Here is a 23,023-nt window from a genome sequence, read left to right as displayed (position 1 = left end):
GGATTAATCCGTACAGTACATAATCCGCATGCCGAGTTAACTGGACGGGAGGCTGTGGACTCGGGATGGCGCAACAATGGGAGGGTTGAGGCGCCGAAGGGGCGGCGCTTTGAGGCTTGACTCGTTTGCACATGTATGTATGTCCATACCTATGTATATACATAACTACGTATATACAAAGGGGAGGAGAACCCGAGACCTGCAGGCGCTCCAGTCCGTTCGTGCGAGTGGTCTCAAAGCACGATGGACAATTGGCACGCTGGGCTCGTCAAATGCAGCCGAGTGTGGTGTGATGCCGGATTTACGGCGACTCGGCGTGATTTTTGCACTAGGGTATGCAGCTGAGCGAGGCGAGATCGCAAACTCTTTTGCTTAATCGTACCCACCCTCCGCTCCTTCCTCCCTCTTAGGAAAAAAATTTTTGATGAAAGACGAATGGAGAAACTGGAGATGGAAGGGCCGAGCGAGCAACTTGCTCACAGCGCTGTGTTACTTTACACTTTGGTAGTTGGTGGTTGCGCGACCGAGGTAAGCGTTGCGTTGTTACTTCTGGTAGTTACTGGCAGCTGTTGACCAAAGAAGCAAAAAGCTGATGTTCATGCCGTGATTGATTTAAATTGCGATGCGCACAGCTCAGAGTTGCCATACCTCAGCATGACAACACTCTGCCTCGTCGTCCCGTTGCAACTTGCAGCCGCCTGGACCCAAGGCTCTCTCTCATCGAACTAACAGAGGTTGTGGCGCGAGTTGAAGAACAACAGCTCATGTTGCAGGGGAAGCCCTTGCAAAGGAAGCGGGATGAACAGGAAGCTGCCGTCGGCCCCGCCCTTATTAGTTAGTTATTGCCCGCAGAGGTTAGAGCTCCCTTCCTGGTCGGTCCCGCTCTGATGTGCCCCGGGCATCCACCTTCCCATCCATTCAAGATTCAAGATTAACTACCAGTCCGAATCGGGCAACCCGGGCCCCAAGTTTTACACTCATTGCACCCCAGCTCAGGGCTCTACTATACCTATTAGCATGTATGTACACAGTAGTAGAAGAGGCAACCTGGCAGATGCTCTGCAACTGATGCATCGCTCTCTCGAGAATTTGTCTTCAGTCTCCTTCTTCCTTGCCTTCTGCATCGAACCTGGGCTTTGAAAACGGCAATGCGACGTGGCCGGCTGTGACATCCGACAGTCCCGAAAAGCGCCGTCGCGGGGCAAAACCCCACGTTGTCCGACGCTCGGCGACAACGAGGGCGCCGCGGGTTGGACAAATGATTCCTATTCCTTTCCACTCACACAGTACTGCTCCGGACGACAATGCCGTGGTCCCTTTCCAGAAGCACGGTGACGCAGATGGGGGTGACGTGAAGTTGAAGCGCGTTTGCCGTGTCAGGGGCATCTGCAACCACTTCACTCTGACGTCTGACAAGCATAAAAGTAATGCGGCATGCCAGGGGCGGAACCGTGGGAAACACGGGGGCTACACGCGCACGATCTGTCCACCGTTCCAAAGGCCACCAACGCGGTGGGGCTACCGGACCCAGCGGTCGGGAATGGGCCTCCCCCAACGTGGCCATCTGGTGCTCACAATTCTGATGTATGTAGGAAGCGCGCCCTTGCAGCCTGGCCACAGCTCGCGGCCTGAGGCGCCCTATCTTATCGAGGGCTTTGGGATATGTGGGCGTGGATGCAGGCGTGGATGCGGGCGTGGGTTTGCGCGGGTAGGTCTGCAACCGCTTTCAGCACGCTACATATATACCTGGACGGATTACATACAGGGTGGGATGTACGCATATGCCAGTAAATTGCGATGCATTACTTCGAATCAAAAGAGCGACATACAAGCGTATGGCGGTCTTCACAAAGACCCGAGGACTTAGCGTAACCCAATCTGGGTTTCATCGGCTGCGGGTGTGCCGTGCCTGCAGCTGAATGCATCTGCTTCTCGTGTACTCTGGCTGATGAATCGGTGCCCGTCGAAGCACCCCCGGGTGAGTGAGACGGGAATAGGATTTGGGGTCAAAGGATTCTCAACTTGAATGTACGGAATACAGCACGGATGAAGTTGACAGCAGCTGAGTTGTAACGGAGAACGACTAATTTTAAGGACAGGCGAACCAGGTTAATGTATGAATCTCACCCCTATCCATACGAAACAAGGGCGGAAACGAATAGGGTCTCACAGCTGCAGAACCGTTGGGGAGGTGGGTGCACCGAAGCCGGCGGCAGAGATCCGCGGGCACGTGTTGTTGGATGTTATTGGAGAGCGGCGTTTCTCATTGACAAGACCACAGAGGCATCTGGACCGAATCATGAAGAGCGACCACCACCCGGGGGGAATGAAAAGCCCACTGAGGTACGGAGTGCTGGGTTGGCATGCGACCTCATCTGCAATCCATCCTTCGGTGCTTCGTAGAGAATAGTGCACCTGCAGCTCGGAAATGTGGGGTGTAGTGTATGTCGCACACACCACCTCGAAGGTTGGAGGGGAGGAGGGAAGAGGGGGGGAAAGTGGCATTATCCAGGTTGAGAGGTCTCAGAGATTTTGTAATCCATAGCACAGAATTCAAGCAGTATTTTCCCCCATTGACTTCCGGCAGCTTAGGCTTCACCGCATAGGTATGACAAGAGACAGTCTGCTGCGCAGTTCAGGTCTTGCGAACTAGGCCAAACCTTTGAAGGCGGGGGCATTCCAGAGGGATGAGCGGGGTGTGCTTGTTCAAGGCATGATGGCCCGACAGTTTCCCATCATCCTACGATTGGAAGCGCGTGAACTGTCAGTGATAGCTTTACCTGTTCGACGAACTTACTTAAGAAGACATCCGAACAGTGAAACAAACCGACTTCAGAAGAAAAAAAAAGGCAGAGGAAACGTCACATTGTCGCTTAAACTTTCACGTGTCTTGTGATTACTAGTATTATTGGTACTACGGCGAGTACCACTAGCCATTCCATTGTTCTTCAGACTTTGAAAGACTCGAGGCGAAGACAATGGGATAATACGGCAAGGACGTTATCGCAAGATCCAAGTACACTAGGGATAGCAAGCGCACCCCTGCCAGCACGGTGATAGCAGCCGTGATTGGCTGCACGGCAAGGATTTCCCAGCCAATCGCCAGACCAGGCGCTTAAGACCCTTGCCCTCAGGTGTGCTTCTCCACTTCCCCCCTCCCCCCCCAAACTCCACAGCCAACCACATCTTGAATCTTCAATAAGTCGCAGAGTGCCAGGAATACCCCATTGATGCAGAAGGCAAGACGAACGGGAGGCAACTCCCAGACCGTCGTCTGATTCAAGATCCGCCGGTCAGATATTCCGAGGATCAGGGAGACAATGGCCGGCGGCGAAATGTTGACGCAGCGGAGAAAGAAGGGCGACGAGGAAAGAGCACTTTGCGCGCACCCTCTCCCCCCCCACCTCCCCCCGACCATAAACGGCGGCACAGCTGCCGCGGGGCAGATATCCCGCCTGCAGATCGTTGCAACCTCACGGTTACAAGTAAGGCACCGCTGGAAACAGCCCAGGTTCCTGGAGGTAATAATATCTCGTGCGCTACGACCAGGGCGGCGGCAACCTCGAGACTCAGACGGGCCGCATCGGGACATGCCTGCGTCATGCCTGCTGCCCAATCCGCAACGCCGGACGGTTACCATCAGCCATGTTTCGCATTCCATTTACTCTGCACACACAGTACCCATTGCGATGGAGCTAGGGTCGCGCCACACCACGGCCGCTCGGCCCCGAGACGGGCCCAGCGTTCGTTCGTCCCTCGTTCGTCCCTCTTTCGTCCCTCTGAGGTCGCCCTCCCTCCCGGCAGAGCAAGAGGCGAGCTCGACGAGGTCAAAAAGTAAATATTGGCAAATGCCAAAGGTGCACAGATTGGGAGCAAGTCATGTGGGCCGTGTCAATCAACAGCCCCCATGCAATTCTTCTCGTCATGAGCCTTTTGACGAGCTCACATGGGGCGGAAAGGAGAGTCCAGAATAGCGGCCAAAATCGATGGGTTACCCATCCCCAAGCACATCCGTACAGTACTGTACATACATACATACATAACATAACTAGCTCGCCGGCTGCTGCGAGCCAACCACAGTTGATGCGGACCGCTGCAAAGCACTGGTCGAGTCGGCGCGACTGGACCTCCCACCAGTGACAGCGCCAGATCGAAGTCACTCTCTGCTCCTGCAGACCAGGGTCTCGTCCAGCCCAGGTGCAAGCCGCATTGCTACTCGACAGAACACCCCGGCTGCTAGTGCCGCCCTAGTCCATGCGCATCTTGCCATCTGCCTTTCCTTGCAGCACACCCAACGCAGGACCACAGAACTCCCCTCCCCCTTGGCCCCGGTCGGCCCGCACCTGTTCTCAGATTCGCGCGGTGGGTGCAAGCGAAGAGAGGCAGTTGAGAGCCGGAATAACGCACGAGAGAGCAGGAGGAGGGCCGTTCTGATCTTTATAGTGGATGTGTCCCAGGGCTCGTCCAGTGGCCGGGTCGAACACATCCGATTTAAGCGCCTGCGGATGGCTGGGGTTTGTCTTATTTTCCGGCACACCCTCGTGGCAACAGTGTATTCATACTTCTCTTCCTCTTTTTCCCATCTGCCTCTGGATGTTCCCGATATTTTGCTAACGCACATCGTGCATACTCTACACCGGAGAGTCTAAAAAAAAAAAAAAAAAGAAAAAAGAAAAAAAAAATAGAGAGCGAGAACTCTCGCGGTAACAAGGAGGCGCAGTTTCGGACGCCTCCCGGACTCTCTTTGGTTTGGTTTTGGTGCAATCACTCGATCCGCTCACACGCGCACACGCAAGCAACACACATACACTGGTGTCGCTTGGCCAGGAGACGCTTGGCTACACTCCAAAGCCATTTCTTTGCAGCAAAACAGGCGCCGGACGGAACTCAAGACGAGTTTCCCGTCAATGAGGCGAGGCCGGTAGACTTATCTTTGCCGCCCCCATACAGCTCAGCCCGCCCACACCCCTCTCTCCCCTGCGTCTACGGCGGCTCCCTCCCTACCCCCCTTGCCCCCCCCGAAGAGAGACACGTTCAGTGCGACAGTACTGCGGCCGACCCAATACATTCCCGGCCCTCGTCTCAAACCCGCCTCTTCCCTTCCACCCTCCCTTGCCGTACTGTGCCGGCAGCCTTCACCCTCTCTTTCGTCAACACAAACACGCTTCACCATCGCCCGCACCGGCATCCCGGGACACGACAGCCGTAACGGTTGGCCACACCCGCGCCAACTCGTCGACACATGCCTCACGGAGCCTTCAACGCTCGGATTGTTTAGGCGTACGGAACGTGGAGGAACGTACGAGTTGCGGAAACTCACAGCGGGAGGCACCGTCCCATGTGATGATTTGAATTCAGGTCGGATCGTGTAGCCTCGCCGCCTGCCCTGGTTCGCCGCTCCACGTCCGGGAGGCGTTATTCTACCTTCCGATCGGTACGTTGTCTGTTTCTCCCTACTTTCGTCGCCTCCGGCACGCTGCCGGTTGCTCTACCGGCTGATGCGATAGAAGTTTGCCCCCCCTCGAAGGTTGGGGTGCAGTCCGGCTGCAGCTATCTCGCCGGACCGCAGGAATGCAAGCAGCCGACTAACACACATTGGAGGTAGGTGGCTTCTCGCCATTTCGTGAATAGGGAGATCGAGGATCGAGGACATATCTAGCCCGTCCCCGTTGCCCGGCATGTCTGCCGCCGGTCGTCATAGTTCCCGGAGCCGTGCTGGGTCGAGCACCGCCGCCCGCGAGAAGGGACGAATGGCCCAATTGCACGGCTACGCCATGGCACCACCGAAGCCCGGCAACGTTGGCCGCTACTTCGAACCATGCGCCGCCACCGCGTCCATGTTCCTCTATGCTCAGGGGACCTCGGTGGTGTGCTGCCACTACGACACCCTCGCGATCGAGAGACGGTTTGCACGACACTCGGAGGAGGTGCAGCTGCTGGCCGTCGACAACCACAGCGACATCGGGGCGGGGAGATTGGTAGTCAGCTACGACGCGGGGCAGACGGCCATTGTGTGGGATCTCCTGACGGGAGACGAAGTCGCCCGATTCGCGTCCTATGAGAATCTCACATGCGCCGCTTGGATGCGCAACGGCAATGTCGCCTTTGGTGAGTGCGACGTGCCACCGCTTCCGCTGCTGTGAGGGGCTTGGCTGACGGCGGACCCAGGGAATACCCAAGGCAACGTGATCCTTTTCGAGCCCACGACGTCGGAGCACCTCTCCGCGAGGACGATCGACCAGATTCCCATCACCGCCATCTCACCGGCGGCCGACTGCAGGACCTTTGCCATCGGGTATGTTCTCCAGTCTACCTCACGCGGGCGAAATGGCGAACTCGAGGCTGACGCGATCTGAACCCTCCCCAACCCCCCTTTCTTCAGTTACCAAAACGGTTCGCTTTTGATCGCGACGCTCCAACCACGGTTCACAATCTTGCACAATCTTAGCACGTCAAGGGGCCCGTCTCCCATCGTGACCCTAGCATGGCATGCCTCATCTTCCCGGTCGAAATCGGATATGCTGGCGGTGCAGACGAACGACGGCGACCTCCGTGTCTGGAGTGTGTCAAAGACCCACGACGCGGAAGACGGAGCCAAGGTCGTGCGCATCTTGAAGAGGACAGAAAACTACATCCCGGGCCCCAATTGGATGGGCTGGTCCAAGAACGGCCGCATCATTCAGTACTCGGAAGGGTGAGTGCCAACCGGCCCGGCCCGGCCCGGCCCTGTCCTTGCATCGTCCTCCTCCGCCCTCCCTCTGCTAAACAAGGTTGCAGCGAGACAATATCATGGGACGTGCGAACGAAGCATGTCACGTACGATACGATCCCTACCTTCGATACTGTTCGTGGCCTGGCCGTTTACGGCCCCGGCGCCACGCTCTTCACGCTCGGAGCCAACAACACGGCCCAGCAGTTCGACCTCAACGCTCCGGCCATGCTTGTGCAGAACGTCCAACACCCGGCGAACCTGCTCCCGCCGTCTCCTCCCATCTCGCTGGAGGCAGAAGATAAGAGCCAGCCGAGCAACGCGTCCGAGTCTGAATCCCAGGTCGAGATCGCGTTCCGTCCGTCCGATATGTCGGACCAGGAAGAAGACGGCAGGTCGCCGCTGGCACGCTACCTCCAGAACGAATCGGACACGGAGATGTACCGTCCCGCCACTCCGACATCGAACATCTCCCGCTCGACGGTGTCGATTTCCTCCTCGACATCCCAGATGGCGCAGAGGCGGTATCCGGCGTCTACCGTCTCGCGGACCATGACCGAAAACACGTACATCTCGACCGGTTCGTCGCTCCGATCGGGCACCCAACCTCGGGAGAGGAGAGAGGGGGAATCTCTGTCGACGACGAGCTCCATGTCGATGGGGAGCTCGCATTACCACTCTGCACGCAAGCCCTCGAGGCTGCGCAACGAGGTGCCGCGCAGTCCCGAGGATACGCGAGCCGTCGACCTGTTCAAGTTCACAAAGAGCCGCCTTGCCGACGTGCCGTACAAGGCCCCGTCCTCCGACCACGGCCGTCTGACCAACGACGACCTGCGGCGGCAGATGCTCAGCACGATCTTTGGCTGGCACAAGGAAGTTGACGAACTGGTTCGGGACGAGATGTCTCGCCACCCCCTGGGCTCGACGAGCCGCATCTTGCTGGCCAAGTGGCTGGGCGACATGAGCACCGATATCATGGCGATGGGCTCGGAGAACATGACCTCGTCTGACTGGATGATCCTAGCACTGAGCGGCATCGGCGGACAGGCATCCCAATACAAGCTGGGCCGCGCCTACGTGCAGCGACTCCTGGAGAGCGGCGACGTCCATACGGCGGCCACGATCATGGTGGGCATGGGCGACCACCATGACGCCATCGAGATCTACGTCTCGCACAAGAAGTACATGGAGGCACTCATCCTTACCTGCCTCTTCTTCCCCTCGGCCTGGGAACGGCAGGAACAGATCGTGAAGAAATGGGGCGAGTGGGCGGTGCAGCACGGCCAGCAGCAACTCGCCATCCGGTGCTTTGCTTGTACCGGCCGCCAGTCGACCGAGCCCTGGACCTCCCCGTCCGCCCAACAGCTCACCTTCCCCAGCATCGCCCAGACGGTCCCCGAGCTGGCCAGCCCTCCGCTCTCCCCTCCGGTAGTGAACCACGGGCCGCAGAGGAGCATCGCCAAGAACTCGTCGCTGAAGCTCATCACTTCCTTTGACGGCCAAGTCAAAAACAAGTTCACGAGGAACGTCGACGACGGAAGGACGCCGATCGCCGGCGCAGCAACCCCCATCCTGGATTCGGCTCTTTCTCCTGGCGGTGCCGACCCAACCACCGCCATCCTGCGAGGAAACCGCAGCCAGTTCAACACACCGGCCACCGCCCGCCCCGCGCACGGGTTCGGTCGCGAACGCCTGCCTTCGATCGGCGAGGCTCCCGATTCGGGCGGCGGCGGCGGCGGTCGAGATCTGCTGACCTCGTCGGTAATGCGGAAGCCCGAGGATCCTCATGCCAACGCGCTCCGGTCGACGGAGGAGGCGCAGGATGGCGCCATCAAGAGGCTCGAGCAGGCGCGGCCGAACACGGCTAGCCCCAGGTTAGTGAAGGACAAGGCGAAGGGACACCCGCCCCCGTCTCCCTCGCCAGCAGCCGTGGCTGCTCTAATGGAAGGGGGGAGGTCCAAGAGGAACGGGTCTCGCAATCGGATCCCCGAAGGCGTCGACTTGTCCCTCCCCTCGTTTCAGGATTCGCTGCCGGAGGACCTCACGTCGCCGGAGCCGTCAGCAAACTCCTCCGTCCGGTACCACTGGCCGTCCAGGCGGAAAGGGCCAGGGTCCGTGGCCAGCTCTGTGAGCATGGCGTCGGCGGCCTCGAGCGCGGCAAGGAGCCAGCGCGGGCACCATCGCGAGCATGGAAGAAGCCTAGACGAGTACATCCACAGTCTGGACGCGGCACAGACCCGACAGAAGACCCGGGGGGGCAGCCGGGACGGTCGGCACGCGCGTGACGCCAGCCTGTCGCGCAATGACGGCCGTGACAAGTCGCTGGATCGCGGCCGGGCCACGACGCGGAACTACACGCCAAAAGGCGGCAAGCGCTCACCAAAGTCACCGGTGCCCATGTCGCCAGAGGATCTCATCAATCTGGTGACGCCCAAGGAGGACCAGGACCAGGGCCAGCACCAGCACCAGCACCAGCACCAGCACCAGGTGCGCCAGGGCGGTTCCGGGAACAGGCCGATGTATGACTCCAACGACGAGCTGGAGCCGTCAAGCCAGCCGAGCACCGTGAGAAAGGTGGGATACGCGAACCGCGACGGGTCCCGCGTAAGGGGTTCCAGCCGCACGGCCAGCCGAAACGGCCGCGGTTCGAGTCGCGCCCGCAGCCCAGGCAAGCGCCACCTCCCGCCTTCTCTGGAGCTCCGTGGCCGCTCTGCTTCGCGTGGCCCGCCCTCGAACAGGTCACCGTCCTCGCCGCAGCCCATGTCGGCGAGCAACCTGCAGCACCACTACGCCTCCGACGACGCGCCCGACGACGACGACGATTACGACGACGACGACGAGGAGGAGGACTATCGACGGGCGCTTGAGGATCAGGAGAGGTTCCGGCAGAGGAATAACCGGAGCAACAGCAGCGCTCGGCGCGGAGAGGCCATGGCCTCTCCGGTCTCGGCTCGGTCGAGCGCATGGTCGACCCGGGAGTCGGGCAGGGAGAGGTCCGATATTCGTCGGACTACGTCGCACGCCGGATCCGAGAGCTCTTCTCGGCGCAACAAGGCCGGCGTCCCGATGCAGACCCCGGCGGCAGCCGTGCAGCTCGTCACGGACAGCGCGGGAGACCTCAAGGTCATCAAGGACGAGAGACAGCTGAAGAAGGAGGCGGCTGCACGCGAACTCGAGGCCCGCCGGAAGTCGCTGGCAAGGAGGCCGTCGGCCCCGCCGATCCTGCACCCCAGCGAGATCACGCCCGGGCCGGGGACCAACAACAACGGTACCACCAACAACAGCACGCGACCCACCCTCATGGAGCTTCCCAGCACGACGTACGTGCCCCCGAAGAAGGAGGACCTTCCGTCACGCAGCGCGAGCGTGGATGCCAACGCCGGGAGGAGCATGTTTGCGAACCGCAACGGACCGGCGATGGGGCTGCCGGCGACGCCGAGGGCGATGCGATTGGTGATGGAGTCGGAGCCGAGCAGGAACAAGGTTCCCGTCCCGCCGATGCCGACCAGCTTCTCCCAGGCCCCGCCGGCCGCGCCGGCGCAGTCGCAGAGTGAGTCGCAGAGCAGACGATCGCCCGGGACCGCCGAGAAGGAGCGAATAGAGGATGAGGATATTCCCCTCCTCCTCCCGTCGACGGTCTACACTCCGCCCCCGCCGGCCAATTCTCGGGTGGCAGCCCAGATCGGGAGGTCCATGTCCGCCCCGCCTGCAGACTTGGTCCAGCCCCAAGGCCACTCCAGGCGTCCCTCGGCCATGAACCCGACGCCCACGGGACGAAGGCCGTCACACGACGCGAACGCCGCTGCCCCGAGCCGGAGACCCTCGCACGATGCGAACATGCCGCCTCCTCCGCCACCTCCGCCGCCCGCCCCGCCCGTACTGAAAGAGCTACAGCACCTGGCCCAGCCCCCGCCGCCACCTCCGGCACCCCTTCCGCACGTTAGCGGGCCCAAGCCGGTCGTCTATGGTGGTAGCTCGGGCTTGATTGAAATTGTCATGGACGATGACCAGCCCGAGCAGCAGCAGCAGCAGCAGCAGCAACAACAACAACAACAACAACATCAACAACCCCCTCCACCTCCGCCTCCACCGATCCCCGCCGCCATCCCCGTCAGCGAGTCCACGGTGCCCATCATCTCGCCTCCCAACCCGCGGCAGAACCACAACCGGGGGCGCAGCAGCGTCGACAACAGCATCGGTGCGCGCATCACGCGGGCGACGGAGCGCATGCGGTCGGCCAGCCGCAGCCGCGCGTCGTCGTCGGCGGTCGTCAAGTCGCCCCCGCCCGAGATGATGACGGTGGGCACGGCGGCGCCGCCGTACGAGAGCGTGCAGATCCCGCCCGTGAGCATGATGAACTACCGCGCGCAGAACCAGGTGGTCTACCAGCAGGTGCAGGCGCAAGTCGCGCAGCAGGAGGGGAGGAACGAGTACCGTACCGGGCTGCACCAGAGCGAGATGATTTGAGTGGTTTTTTTTTTTTTTTTTTTTTTTTTTTTTCTTTGGGTTGGGTTGGGTTGGGTCCCGTCCCCGGGGGATGATGACGTGACAACACGAAAACGGTACAAATGACTGAAAGAGGAGTGAATTGTTCCGCGGTTTACCGGTTGCGTCTGAGCAATGACAGTGGAGAGAGGTGAAGAGGAGGTGGGGGGAAATGGTTAATGGTTCCGGAAGCACGAGGCCATCGGTGGTAAAAGGGGAGGACGCCTGTTCTTTCTTTCTTGTCTTGCTCTGCCCCTCGAATATTCGTAGCAATTCTTGTTTTTTTTTTTTTTTTTTTTTTTTTTTTTTTTTTTTTGGCTTTGCATCGGACATTTTGTTTGCATTCTGGTTTCAATATTTTTACCCGTCTTCATTTTTTTTTCCTTTTTTATTGTTCTCTTTTCCACGGTTTTTTTTTGGGATGCCTTCCTCCTCCTTTTGCTCGTCTTATGATTTTATGAGAAACATACCTAGGGATGTATGTGACGGGATTTGCTACTGTACGCCGTGACAGATGGGTGAGCGTGGACACCAAGATTGGACAATCCATACCCGAACCTCCCGAAAATCGCGGGCAACGTGGGAGCGATCGCAAAGGGCAAAGGGCAACAAAAGTCGGTGGTGGTAGTGGTGGTGGTTGATGCGTCAATGCCTGCCTGACTGTGCTGAGCAGCGGTGGAAAGGAGGGGATGATGATCAGCTTACATTGTTGCCTCGCGGCAGTGTGTTGGACGGTGTTTCGATTCGACCGCGGAGACTTTTTAAATTTTACACTGCTGGATATTGTAATGGGTGCTATATAGCTGATAGTGGATGGCAGATGGTAAATGTTGGAACGTTGGTGTTTTTGTTCACTGTCTCGTTATTGACTTGTTGGGGTGCAAGAACCGCGCAAACCTGGTTTCCCACTCACTCTATGACGATGCTAATTAGGAAAATGAAACTCATACACGCATAGTCGCTCGATTGGAACCGCCTGAGCAAATTTCGAAAATGCAAAAAAGTGCGGCAAAAATGGGAGTCGACATCCCCATCTCGCCGCTCTACCCCAAGCCCCCAGCGATCGTCATCCAGCGCGCCATCTGACGGTGAAGATGTCTCTGCAGAGTGAAACCTCCCTCAAGTGTCATCTTCATTGCTTAGGGCCACGCGCAGCGATCGCAGGCTTCCCGTGCGAGTGGGTGGCCACCGCGAGATTCGTGCTGGGCGCCGCTGGAGGGTTCTTATGGAAATGGGACAGAGGCTGCGAGAAAATCGAGTGCCTCCTAAACCAAACTGACCATTACAGTCGGAAAATTCGGCATGTGGATCTAATACATATAGTACCGACAGGACCTCGGGGAGAAAGTCAAGGGTTAGGGTTCGATTCATTTCCACGTTCCCTAGCTTGTTCCCGCCCCACTTTGGCTTCGGCGACTTGGCGCGGTCCCGTTCCTGCAACTTCCCTCGATTGATATCCAGCTCGGAAGGAGCTAGCAGCGCATTTGCTCACAACTAACGGCGGGACTTGCGTTTCGTTTTCAAAGGATGGCAACCTTGCATTATCGGCGGTGATATGCGCCCGGCTTTTTGTGACCGCTACACCCGCAGACGTCCAGCGAGAACACTACACTTTGCTGAAGGGGACCATTGAAACGGTTTAAGCTTGCCCCCCTTCGGCCTAAGAAGTGAAAGAAGAGAAACAAGGAGGGAGAAGAAAGACGGGGAGGAGGGAAAGAGGGAAAAAGAAAAAGAACAAATAGAATACACGGGCAGAGAAGTTGGGGTAGCTCAACTGGGCCGCCATGCTCACAACCGCCCCTCACCTCTACATCCGCCGGCCGTCCCCCACGACCGCCGAGTTCACCGTCACCACCTGCCCGCCGCTCACCGTTCCGCTCCGCCTGCTCCTGCTCGCCATCCACCTCCTGCGCGTCGTCCTCGTGTTCGCCTCCGTCCTGGCCCTCTACTCCCGCTTCTTCTTCACCGAGGCCCCCCCACCAACCACCACCACCACCACCACTACTACTACTACCACCACCAATACCGCCAACACCACCATCACCGGCCACCAGCACCTGGGGCATGCCACGAGCCACCACGGCACAAACAACAGCGGCGGCAACGGCAACGACGCGGGCCCGCTGGCGCTGCTGCTCGGGGGCGACCTGCTCGCCTGCGTGGCGGCGGTGCTGACGGCGGCGCGGCTGTCGCGGGCGGGGGCGCTGCTGGCGGAGGCGACGGCGCCGCTGGCGGACTGGGCGCTGGCGGCGGCGTGCGCGGGCACGGCGTGCGCGGCGGCGTGCCGGTTCCGGCTGCACAAGACCGAGTCGGTGCTGGTGCTGCGGGGGCTGGGCATCCAGACGTGCGCGTCGGGCGGCGGCGGCGGCGGCGGCGGCTTCGGCGGCGGCGGTGGCTTCTTGAGCCGCTGGTGGGGGGGTTGGGGGACGCAGACGAGGTTCATCCCGACCGAGAAGATCCGAGACGTGCTCATCAACGAGGCCTTCCGCGGCTTCGAGGTGCGGTACTACCTGTGCGTCGTCGTCGAGGACGAGGAGGACGTGGTCGTCTTATTCCCGGGGACGCTGCCGCGGAGGAAGATCGTCGAGGCCGTCTGGAGGGGCATAAGGGGGTGTCTGATGGAGGGGGAAGAAGGAGGAGGAGGAGGAGGAGGAGAGGAGAAGGGGTGATTCGAGGTCATCTGACGTTTTCTTATTAGATGGGGGTTTACTTCTTATTTCTCAAAAAAGATCTGGAGTGGAATGGGGAGGGGAATAATAATGATCAAGAGAAACGGCTTTTTATTCGTCCATGCTGCTGTCTACCGCGCTGCTGCTCCCGCCGGTCTTGTTCGCCTTGATGACGCTCCGCCAGTTCTTGGTCTTGGCCAGCTCCTCCGCGTTGGCGAATCCCTTGCTCTGTGCCCACTTGTCATTGACTTCCTCCGGCGTGGCCAGGAGCTGCTTCTTGAGCACCGGCACGTATGTCCCCGTCGCCCTCGCCGTGTTTCCGCCCTCAAACACCCGCTGGCTGCTGCTCGGCTTCTCCGGCAGGCCCGACTCGGCCAGCCTGCGGCCGAGGTTCGCCTTCCGCGCGACCGAATCCAGCAGCTGGTTCGCCAGCAGCTCGTCCATCTTGCGCTCGCGCCAGCCCTCCCACAGATTGTCTACCAACCCGTTCGGCCCGTGCAGGTTGGACGGCCTGTCCTCGCCCAGCCATACCCAGTCGATGGCGTCCTGCAGGTTGGTGTCGACCTGCGCATCCGGGTTGTGCACATCCAGCGCCGCCTTCTTGCTCTTGAGCCCGTCCTCCTTGGGGAAGATGCAGTCCCACAGCACCAGCGGCACCTCGTCGGCCATGGTGTAGTTCGGCTTGCGCGGGTACTTCTCCACGTCCAGCAGGTCCGTCACCAGCGACGGCTTCTCCAGCCCCTGGCCGATGAGGAAGAGGACGGCGACCATGTGCCGGATCTGGTGCCACAGGAACGCCGAGCCGCGGACGTGAAAGTAGTACACCTTGGGGTACGCCGTCCCGTCCGCCGAACCCTCCGCCTTGAAGTCGGGCAGGCCCAGGTACGGCAGCGCCGAGCCCGTGTCTTTGACCTCGACAATGTCCGCCTCGAACACCCTCCGCGTGAAGTTGGTGATCTGCTTGGCGCCGTCGACCTTGCAAAAGTTGCGGAAGTCGTGCACGCCCTCAAACAGCTTGGCCGCCTGCCGCATGGCGCCGATGTCGAGCCAGCCCTCCTTGGCCCCCCTTTTGCCCTCCGGGTCCAGCGAAGCCGGCAGCGGCGTGAAGGCGGGCTGGGTGAAGAAGTACCGATACTGCCGCTCCCAGCACGAGAAGCGCGCCGAGAAGCCGGCCGGCAGCGTCGGCGCCCACGCCAGCACCCGGATGTCTGGCGGCAGCAGCCGGTTCAGCACGCGCGGGTAGTTGATCTCGTCCGCGATCGGATCCCACGCCGGTTTCCCCCCGTCACCCTCACCCTCACCCTGGTCCCGCATGACCACATCGCCCCCTTGCTGCTGCTGCTCCTCCTCTTCCTTTTTTGCCGCCGGTGCCGGCGTCACCGGCCGGTTGCTCCGCAGGCGGATGCCAATCACCTGCCCAAAGGCGCTCACCCCGCGGTCGGTGCGGCCGCACTTGGAGTATTCCCAGGGGCCGAAGTCGACGCGGGCCGGGTCGTCGGGCCAGATCAGGCAGCTCTTGACCAGCGCCTTCCACAGCTCCTCCTCGACCGTGGGCACCGTCACGCCGGCCTGGTACTCGAACCCACCATAGCGCTTGCCCAGGTAGGCCAGCTTGAGGGCGACCAGGCGGGTCGAGTACTTGGAGGGGTCGATCTTGGAGGCCTTCTTGGCCTTCTTCTTCTCTTTGGGAGGGTTTGGTCCCGCGGGAGGTGCCGTCGATGAGGATGCGGCCGGGGTCGAAGCTGGTGATGAAGGCGGAAGGGGTTGCTGCTGCTGCTGCTGCTGTTGTTGTTGTTGTGGCTGCTGCTGCTGTTGTTTTCGGTTTTGGTTTTCTTGTTTTTGTTGCTTTGTGGCGGGCTGCGGATTTTGCTGGAGTTGCTGTTCCAGCTCCTTGATGCGCTCGAGGAGCTGGTCTCTGGACCAGTCCTGATAGTTGGGGTTGTCTGTCATGGTTTGTGAGGCCGCGGATGAGCTTGAGCGGCGGCACAATTGTGGGTAAGAAAATGCACGGCTTGCGGTTCGAGATGGTGGTCGTAGCAGCAGCAGCGCGACCACAGATCGGCCTTGCGCTTGGGGGAGAGCCTTCCGAGCGCTCCTGGAAATAACATTCATAGGGCCATGGAATCTCTACACTTGGTCCCCTTCTCTTTCCCACTTTCAAATTATCAAGTGTTTGAACCCGCCCGCAGCAGGTGTCGGCAGGTGGAAGCAATGTCCAAGTGAGCTTTTGTCAGTTGTGGGCCCCGCAAGATCGAAGTTCCTTTGTGCGGATTACAAGTACACACTTCAACGTTATTACCACTTTGTTCCTTTGTGCTTGTCTTGCAACTGCGTAACAGAATCTTGGCATGAGCGATAAGCTCTGCGGATTGCTGATAAGGACGGTCGAGTAAGAGAGTGATAAAGTACGTTCTCTACCGACGCATGGAGCGCACCGGTAAAGGAATCCGTTGCGCAACGCTCACTTGACGACAAGCATCATCACAATGGAGGAACACACAGTCACAATCCTGTTGCTGGGAGACGAGGGATGCGGGAAATCAACTTTTCTATCGTCAGTACCCTTTCGAACCAGCCTCTCAGAGTCGCCGCCCCGACCGTCCCGGAGATGCGTCCTTTCTCTTCCATTCATACAAGACACATAACATTTTATGGTGTATGGACATATGGGCACACGCGGCTGACCCCGCGCAGGAGGATAAGCCGGGGGCGCCAGAACCTCCGATCCAACTCCCCCCTCGCTCTCCTTCGAGACGGGGACCAGCCGTTTGTTTTCGACATCCGCACTCGCAAGGGACAGTATCGCTTCGAGTTCTATGACACTTCTAGCCCCGAGAACTGGAGGCTCCTCCGACCAGACCTCGTCATTATCTGCTACGACATAAGCCAGCGGCTCAGCCTCATCAACCTCCAGCGGGTGGTGCGTCCCCTGCCAACCCAGATCCTCCCCTCCCAGCTCCAAAGAGTAAGCGAACCGAGCCGGAGTTGACAGCGTCATCCCAGTGGATCAAAGAAGTCCGTTCGACGTTCCCAACAAGCGACACCCTCCCCGTGGTGGTGCTGGGGCTCAAGCGGGACCTGCGGTCCGAGGATGACCCGAACGGCATCATCTATCCGCAGGAGGGATACCGGGTCGCACAAGAAATGCGGGCCGACAAGTACATCGAGTGCTCGGCCGTAAGCGGCGAGTTGATGATCGAGGCATTTGACGACATCTGCAGCACCGCCATCAAGACAACGACCGCAGCCGGCGGGCAGAGCGAGGGCAGCTGCACGGTTATGTGAGCCGGGTGGGGCTGCGTATACTCAATGAGCGCGCGCTCAGTATCGGGGCTTAGCAGCCGTTCTCGACCGTGGGCGCGACGTCGGCATCCATCTGGTCTCCTCCGCCCTCCTCGTCCGCCGCCTCGTCCGCCGCCTCGTCCGCCGCCTCCTCGGGCTCGTCCCGGCCAAGCACCTCGGCGATGATGTCCACTATCCTGTTCTGGTCCTCATCGCTGAACCGCTCCTCCATGTCCTCAATGGCGGTGCTCAACAGTGCAGTCGATGACGGGCGCTGGTTGAGGATCGAAAGCAGCTCGCTCTTGGTCAGCTCGCTCGGCAGGTTGGCCTCGCGGAGCTTCTCAAACAGGCGGTTGATGGCCGCCGCGCTGTATGCCCGGGTCTCTTGCTGTTTCTCTAGCGGGCTGGGCTTCGTGGTCAGGTAGGTCATGACCTGTTCCTAGTCAGCCTGCACACACACACACACGCACACGCACACCACGTTGTCATGTTCGTTGCCGGGTGAGCGCCAACCTCGGTCATGATCTGGTGCGCATTAGCCGGAACGCGTCGGTTTTGGGCCTTGTTCCGCTGGCGCTGGTCGAGGATATGCTGGTAGACCTCGTAGTTGGAGAGAAGCGCGTTTTGCGACTCGAGGACCTTCATCTTGTCCTTTACGGTTGCACAGCCGCTTCTAGGAAATGAGACGACTTGCCGCAGCTTCTTTGTGGTTCGTTAGCAGCGAGGCCGTCGGATGGTTGCCTTACGGCTTTGTTTTTGCTCTCGGTGCCTCGTGACCAACCGATTTGTCTGCCGACAACTACACTCCAACTACAAATGCGAAATCAAGGTCCCTGTCTTTTTTCGATGCCCCGTAACGAAAACACGAACCGTTATTACGGAGCGATGGTCACTGGTGAAGCTCTCGAGACATGAAAGTGCCTTCCCCCCCCCCCCCCCCCCCAACACTTCCTCTCCACACATGCAGAGCACGTCCCAATTGGGCATCCCAGCCCAATAGAAGGCTGCCCGTTTGCCCCGCCGAGAAAATTCTTGCATCGTCATTGCCCAACGGGCTGGTACGTACCTTCAGGTTGCTTGGTCCCATGCCAGCCCTAGAAGGTCAAAACCACGAGGCGAGAGCGTGATTCAAACATCCGGGCCTGCAAAGGAGAAATTTTTGTTTTAGTTCCTGGCAGCCCCGCGGTCAAGCGGCGGCCCACACCTTGTCGCGGGACCGACCTTTACCCACACCACAATCCATTGCCGCTTCCGACGGCATTTCGCTCTTCCCTCCCCTCTGGTCAACTTCGTCTCAAACCTGTCGTCTCCAGAGTCGAAGATGATTCCGCTGTGACCTTTTTTCCTTTTCGTCTACCCTCTTCCGTTTCAAATCTCACCTCCTATTGCTCCCTCTAGCCTTGCCCGTGACCCCTCGCCCGCCCCTAGCCGTGCTCGGCCCCTCCTCAAAATCCAGTGGCCCTAAGGCGCATAACTAGCGTTTCCTCGGCAATTTTTTGTTAGCGACCGACGACCGGCGTGAGGCATCTTCTGCCCTGGTTCTCGTCGTCCACCGCCCAGGACCCAACGACAGCAAACAAAGGGCCTCGTTGACCCGCTGCTGCGCTGCTGTTGCCGGCGTTGCATCGGCTGTGCAGCTTGGTTGGTCCAGGCGCTGATTCTTCTCTCGCCTGAACAATCCGCATCGCGGGGTTTGGTTGTGCCGCTTTCTGCACGCCAAACGCGGATCTGCCTGCCGCCACCTTCGAGCCTTCTCTTCTTCCCCGATTCTGCCCCGCTACTCTTCACCTTCGATCGCGTCATTCAATTGCCGGGTAACCTGCTCACGCCAATTGCGCCGCCACTATGGTCCGAAATATCGTGGTCCTCGGCGGGAACTCGCATCCCGCGCTCGTGGAGAGCGTGTGCAACATTCTCGCTCTTCCCCCGTGCAACCGCATCCTGACCAAGTTCTCGTCCGGAGAGAGTCGCTGCGAGATTCAGGACTCGGTGCGCGGCAAAGATGTCTACATCATCCAGACCGGTTTTGGCGGCAACGGGAGTACGCTCAACGACCACTTCATGGACCTGTGCATCATGATCTCGGCCTGCAAGACCGGCTCGGCCCGCAGGGTCACGGCCGTCCTGCCCCTCTTCCCCTACTCGAGGCAGCCCGACCTGCCCTACAAGAAGGCCGGTGCTCCTCTCTTCAAGGCTGGCTCGGAGAGCGGCAGGAAGGACTACACCTTTGAGAGTGTCCCGGCCACCCCGGCACCTGGCGTCCCCCGCACTGCCGGGCTCGTCAGTGCCACCGACATCACAAACCGCCTGACCAAGGAGACTGTGCCCAATGGCACCAGCTCCATGTCGCCCGTCAAGCAGGCTAACGGACACGCCAACGGCGAGGCATACTCTGGAGCAAACGGTCAGAGTTTCGCGACCCCTACGTCGGGCGTCATTGGCAGTTATACGACGCACGACTACGAGAACGTGTCCCACCTCGGGGTTTTCCAAGCAAAGCCGGGTTACAAGCAATGGGTTGCCCAGGCCGGGACGCTGGTGGCCAATCTCTTGACCTGTGCTGGTGCTGATCATGGTATGTCTGCCAGTGCCCCTCTTTCCCTCTCTTTGCCTTGATTGCCACCCTTCGACTGGGAGTTCGCAAAGACCACCTGCTAACACCTTTTATCTGCAGTCATTACTATGGACTTGCACGACCCTCAAGGTACGTGTAGCGCAAAATGGCAGATCCAGCCTACCAAGGTGTTAGGATGTCGGGTCTGCTGTTTTGATTATCGTCGCCTCCATGGACCACCGGTGTTTCGCGTCACTTCCCCCACAAGCATCATGTGTTTCTGTAGTGGGTGGCATCAGGATATCCTGACCGGGTCGTAGTCCAAGGATTCTTTGACATCCCTGTCGACAACCTCTACGGCAGGCCGCTCCTCAAGCGGTACATTCAGATGAACATACCAAATTACAAGGATGCCGTCATCATCAGCCCCGATGCCGGCGGCGCGAAGCGTGCGACGGCAATTGCGGACAGCATGGGCGTCGAGTTCGCCCTCATCCACAAGGTAACATCTCCTTGTTTCCCCTCTCGGCCACTTACCAACCCTTCTTGCTGCAGGAACGCCGTCCCACCAAGATCACAGACAGGCAAAACGCGAGCATGATGCTTGTCGGCAACGTAACGGACCGTGTCTGCATCCTTATCGACGACCTTCTAGATACGGGTAACACCATCACGCGCGCGGCAAAGCTTCTCAAGAAAGAGGGTGCCACCAAGATTTACGCACTCCTCACCCACGGCGTCTTCAGCGGAGATGCCATCAACCGCGTCAAGGCTTCGGCGATTGACAAGCTGGTCGTCACCAACTCAGTGCCGCAAGACGAGCACAAGGCGCTGCTGGGCTCCAGGCTCGACGTCTTGGACATCTCGCCCATCTTCTCCGAGGCTATCCGGCGCGTGCACCACGGCGAATCGATCAGCGTCCTCTTCAACTACGACTAACCAATGGCATGGATCTTGGGCTATAAAAAAAAAAGGTGCGCATCGCACATACATCACATTTGGCTTTTTTTCCTTCCCCGTTTTCTATCTGTCCATCTTTTGCAGGTGGTGTCTTTGGTGCCTTGGACAGTATAGAAAAAGACACTGCATTGGTGGTCACCGTGGAATGTCCGCCTTTGGGGCGTTTACCCACACGAGAGTCTCTCCTTGACGCCCGGGGGTTTCTCGATACTGGCGTTTAGGGTGTGCTTGTATGGGCTGTTTCTCTCTCTCTCTCTCTTACTATCGCCGAGGACTCCATATCTGGGATAGAAACGGGCTGGTAGTGGTCACCAGCCGGGTACCTAGACAGCCATGCAGACAATGCATGTGCCCATCATTCCCATCGAGGATACCGCAATGATGTAGTGGCCGGTTGTGCTGCCGCTCTCTCTTGCGACTCATTAGGAGCCCAGGTTCAGTCTACCGCGGCCTCCACCGCTCCTTGTTGTATGGAGCAGGTCTGCCCAACGCGGGATTGTGTTGGTTCTGTGCCCCGCTGTGTGTGACTGTTGTTCTGAGCGTGGGGACAAATTTACGAACGCTTGGCGTGGCAAGTCGTTCACGTGTGCTTGGGGTTGAAGGTCCAGAGTGACATCACAGAGGCACCGACAAAAAAGTTGGAGAATCAATCGGTTCGCAAGATGCCAAAGCGCTTACTTCGGGTTGCTTGAACGCAGTCTTCGGAGTGCAAATCCCGTCAAGGAGTCTGTTCGTGATCGACAAGATATAGTTATGGATCCGTACGCGTCCGGCAGCCGAGATCTCACTCGTGACTGCTTGGCAGTTGGAGCCCCCGGGATCCGGGCCCGGTGCAGGGGGGTCGGCTGGCCCCGGTAGTCCGGCTTGGCATTCAATCGAGACACTGGAATAACGTGCCTTTGTACGCTAATGTAAAGCCGTTTCGTGCTTTGGCGCGGTGGGGCTCAAGTAGTGTGCCTCAAAGTACGCCAGTGTGAAGTGAGCTTCTAGTAGACGAGGGAATGTTCAAGAAGTTGGCTATCTTGTTGTGAATTGCTTGTGGTGTACTAGTAACACACTACCGTGGGTGGCAGCATCAGATCCGAGGCAATGACCGCTGGTACAGTACAGTACTGTACATGTACGGCATCGCGCCTAGGGACCTCGAACATGTGCTGTGTGTGGCATTCGCACGCCCAATACAGGCTACATTACGAAGCACGAACACCTGAACCGAGATTTGAAACGTACCCAACAAACGGCGTAGCTAGTCCCAGTTTCACTTCCGATCCCACAGCAGAGACTATCCTACCCGTGTTTCTGGTGTATGTAAGGTACTTCAGGTAGGACAGTGTACGGTCTGGCCACAGACCAAAGCAGCACAAAATTTTGGCAGAACCATCACTTGAAATGAAAAATGCTAGTATTGATCAGTGAACAAAAAGAGCCGGTCTTGCCGCGGTCCTTCGCGGTTACCCGGCACTTAACTAGTTACACCAAACGTGCTATCCAATCACAGCATGCCTTTCCGTATTCCGCAAAGCCAAATGAAGAATGGGGAAAGAACCAACTACGCGGTAATCAAGAGACCCCGTCCCCCGCGCCGCATCCACGCAGCACTGCTGCAAGTTTACCGCAGCCAACTAACGTCCATGGCTCATCGCTAGTTTTTCGAGAAATCAGCATTTTTTCCAGTTATGCTGTTCCCTCGCATTCCATCTCTCAATTCGTCATCATTGATCATTTCCACATTGTCATTGGTGTTCGGGTTTTATTCTTTACTTATGAGGGGAGAAAAAAGAATATTTTGCCATTATCAGTATTCTATTCTTATCATTACCTGATTTTTCCTAGACTGGCGCCCCTCCCTACCTTTACGTATCCTTCCCCTGTACATACAGTACAACCACGCTTGCAGTAGTGGGCTGGTTTACTTGTACACTCTCCGTACACTACGGACGGACGTACATACTCTGTACCCAGTACCTATCCACCCTGGATAAAAGACAAACAACGCTCTATCGGGATCCACGGATTACAAACTACGCCGACAAGGGAGTTCCACCTTTTCCCCAACCCAATCCTAATCAGACCCATCCCGGTCCTGTTACACACACCCCCTTAGACATTAGCAAGCAGGTCAGAGTAGGATCAAGATCCAAAGCTCAAGAGAGGGATAGATCAGGAAAAAGGGAAGAAAAAGAGATCAAGAGAGAGAGAGAGGGAAGAAAAAGAGAGAGAGAGAGAGAGAGAGAGAGAGAGAGAGAGAGAGAGAGAGAGAGAGAGAGAGAGAGAGAGAGAGAGAGAAATGGCGGCCAAGGGCACCACCTCCCGCCCGGCCCCCCCGCGCCGCCTGCCGACCTCGGGCTCTACGAGTTCCGGCCT

General features: G+C 58.7%; 8 protein-coding genes across 8 annotated transcripts; 6 read left to right on the top strand and 2 right to left on the bottom strand.

Moving 5' to 3' along the window:
• Positions 1–3,170: 3,170 nt before the first annotated feature.
• On the top strand, positions 3,171–3,835 carry P884DRAFT_319234 (uncharacterized protein; the record flags this gene model as incomplete). Its single annotated transcript, XM_069445349.1, has 3 exons — positions 3,171–3,478; positions 3,700–3,743; positions 3,805–3,835. Coding segments are annotated over exons 1-3 (233 nt in total), but the record flags the coding sequence as incomplete, so codon positions are not given.
• A 1,915-nt stretch (positions 3,836–5,750) lies between these two features.
• Positions 5,751–11,176, top strand: P884DRAFT_193491 (uncharacterized protein; the record flags this gene model as incomplete). Its single annotated transcript, XM_069437762.1, has 4 exons — positions 5,751–6,108; positions 6,169–6,295; positions 6,383–6,694; positions 6,778–11,176. 4 exons carry the CDS (start codon positions 5,751–5,753, stop codon positions 11,174–11,176), a joined length of 5,196 nt encoding a protein of 1,731 aa, XP_069300296.1.
• Positions 11,177–12,144: 968 nt separating this feature from the next.
• Positions 12,145–12,470, top strand: P884DRAFT_218889 (uncharacterized protein; the record flags this gene model as incomplete). The annotated part of the gene is made up of 1 exon (XM_069439388.1): positions 12,145–12,470. A coding segment is annotated over exon 1 (180 nt), but the record flags the coding sequence as incomplete, so codon positions are not given.
• Positions 12,471–13,500: 1,030 nt separating this feature from the next.
• P884DRAFT_187407 (GPI-GlcNAc transferase complex, PIG-H component-domain-containing protein) lies at positions 13,501–13,821 on the top strand (the record flags this gene model as incomplete). The annotated part of the gene is made up of 1 exon (XM_069437356.1): positions 13,501–13,821. A coding segment is annotated over one exon (321 nt), but the record flags the coding sequence as incomplete, so codon positions are not given.
• A 147-nt stretch (positions 13,822–13,968) lies between these two features.
• Positions 13,969–16,069, bottom strand: P884DRAFT_256500 (pseudouridine synthase). The gene has a single exon (XM_069441068.1). The coding sequence runs from the start codon at positions 15,973–15,975 to the stop codon at positions 13,975–13,977; it is 2,001 nt and encodes a 666-aa protein (XP_069300293.1). The 5' UTR covers positions 15,976–16,069; the 3' UTR covers positions 13,969–13,974.
• Positions 16,070–16,239: 170 nt separating this feature from the next.
• P884DRAFT_238470 (P-loop containing nucleoside triphosphate hydrolase protein) lies at positions 16,240–17,148 on the top strand (the record flags this gene model as incomplete). Its single annotated transcript, XM_069440085.1, is given in 3 exon segments — positions 16,240–16,417; positions 16,558–16,828; positions 16,843–17,148. 3 exon segments carry the CDS (start codon positions 16,350–16,352, stop codon positions 17,146–17,148), a joined length of 645 nt encoding a protein of 214 aa, XP_069300292.1. The 5' UTR covers positions 16,240–16,349.
• Positions 17,111–18,022, bottom strand: P884DRAFT_238466 (RNA polymerase Rpb4-domain-containing protein). Its single transcript, XM_069440084.1, has 2 exons — positions 17,659–18,022; positions 17,111–17,578 (listed from the first exon to the last, which is right to left on the bottom strand). Exons 1-2 carry the CDS (start codon positions 17,788–17,790, stop codon positions 17,198–17,200), a joined length of 513 nt encoding a protein of 170 aa, XP_069300291.1. The 5' UTR covers positions 17,791–18,022; the 3' UTR covers positions 17,111–17,197.
• A 968-nt stretch (positions 18,023–18,990) lies between these two features.
• On the top strand, positions 18,991–20,638 carry P884DRAFT_267752 (phosphoribosyltransferase-like protein; the record flags this gene model as incomplete). The annotated part of the gene is made up of 4 exons (XM_069442140.1): positions 18,991–19,720; positions 19,820–19,849; positions 20,020–20,201; positions 20,255–20,638. The coding sequence occupies 4 exons, from the start codon at positions 18,991–18,993 to the stop codon at positions 20,636–20,638; spliced, it is 1,326 nt and encodes a 441-aa protein (XP_069300290.1).
• Between the last annotated feature and the right edge of the window lie 2,385 nt (positions 20,639–23,023).

The sequence above is a fragment of the Thermothelomyces heterothallicus genome (assembly GCF_042370625.1).
Source record: "Thermothelomyces heterothallicus CBS 202.75 unplaced genomic scaffold P884_scaffold_4, whole genome shotgun sequence".
NCBI lineage: Eukaryota > Fungi > Ascomycota > Sordariomycetes > Sordariales > Chaetomiaceae > Thermothelomyces > Thermothelomyces heterothallicus.
This window is presented reverse-complemented; position numbering and strand designations above follow the sequence as displayed.

Excerpts from the sequence above, each read along its gene's own strand:
- P884DRAFT_256500 (XM_069441068.1), bottom strand. The coding sequence starts at position 15,975 with ATGAATGTTATTTCCAGGAGCGCTCGGAAGGCTCTCCCCCAAGCGCAA.
- P884DRAFT_238466 (XM_069440084.1), bottom strand. The coding sequence starts at position 17,790 with ATGAAGGTCCTCGAGTCGCAAAACGCGCTTCTCTCCAACTACGAGGTC. Across the intron at positions 17,579-17,658 it reads CGCACCAGATCATGACCGAG|GTCATGACCTACCTGACCAC; the intron begins GTTGGCGCTCAC and ends GACTAGGAACAG.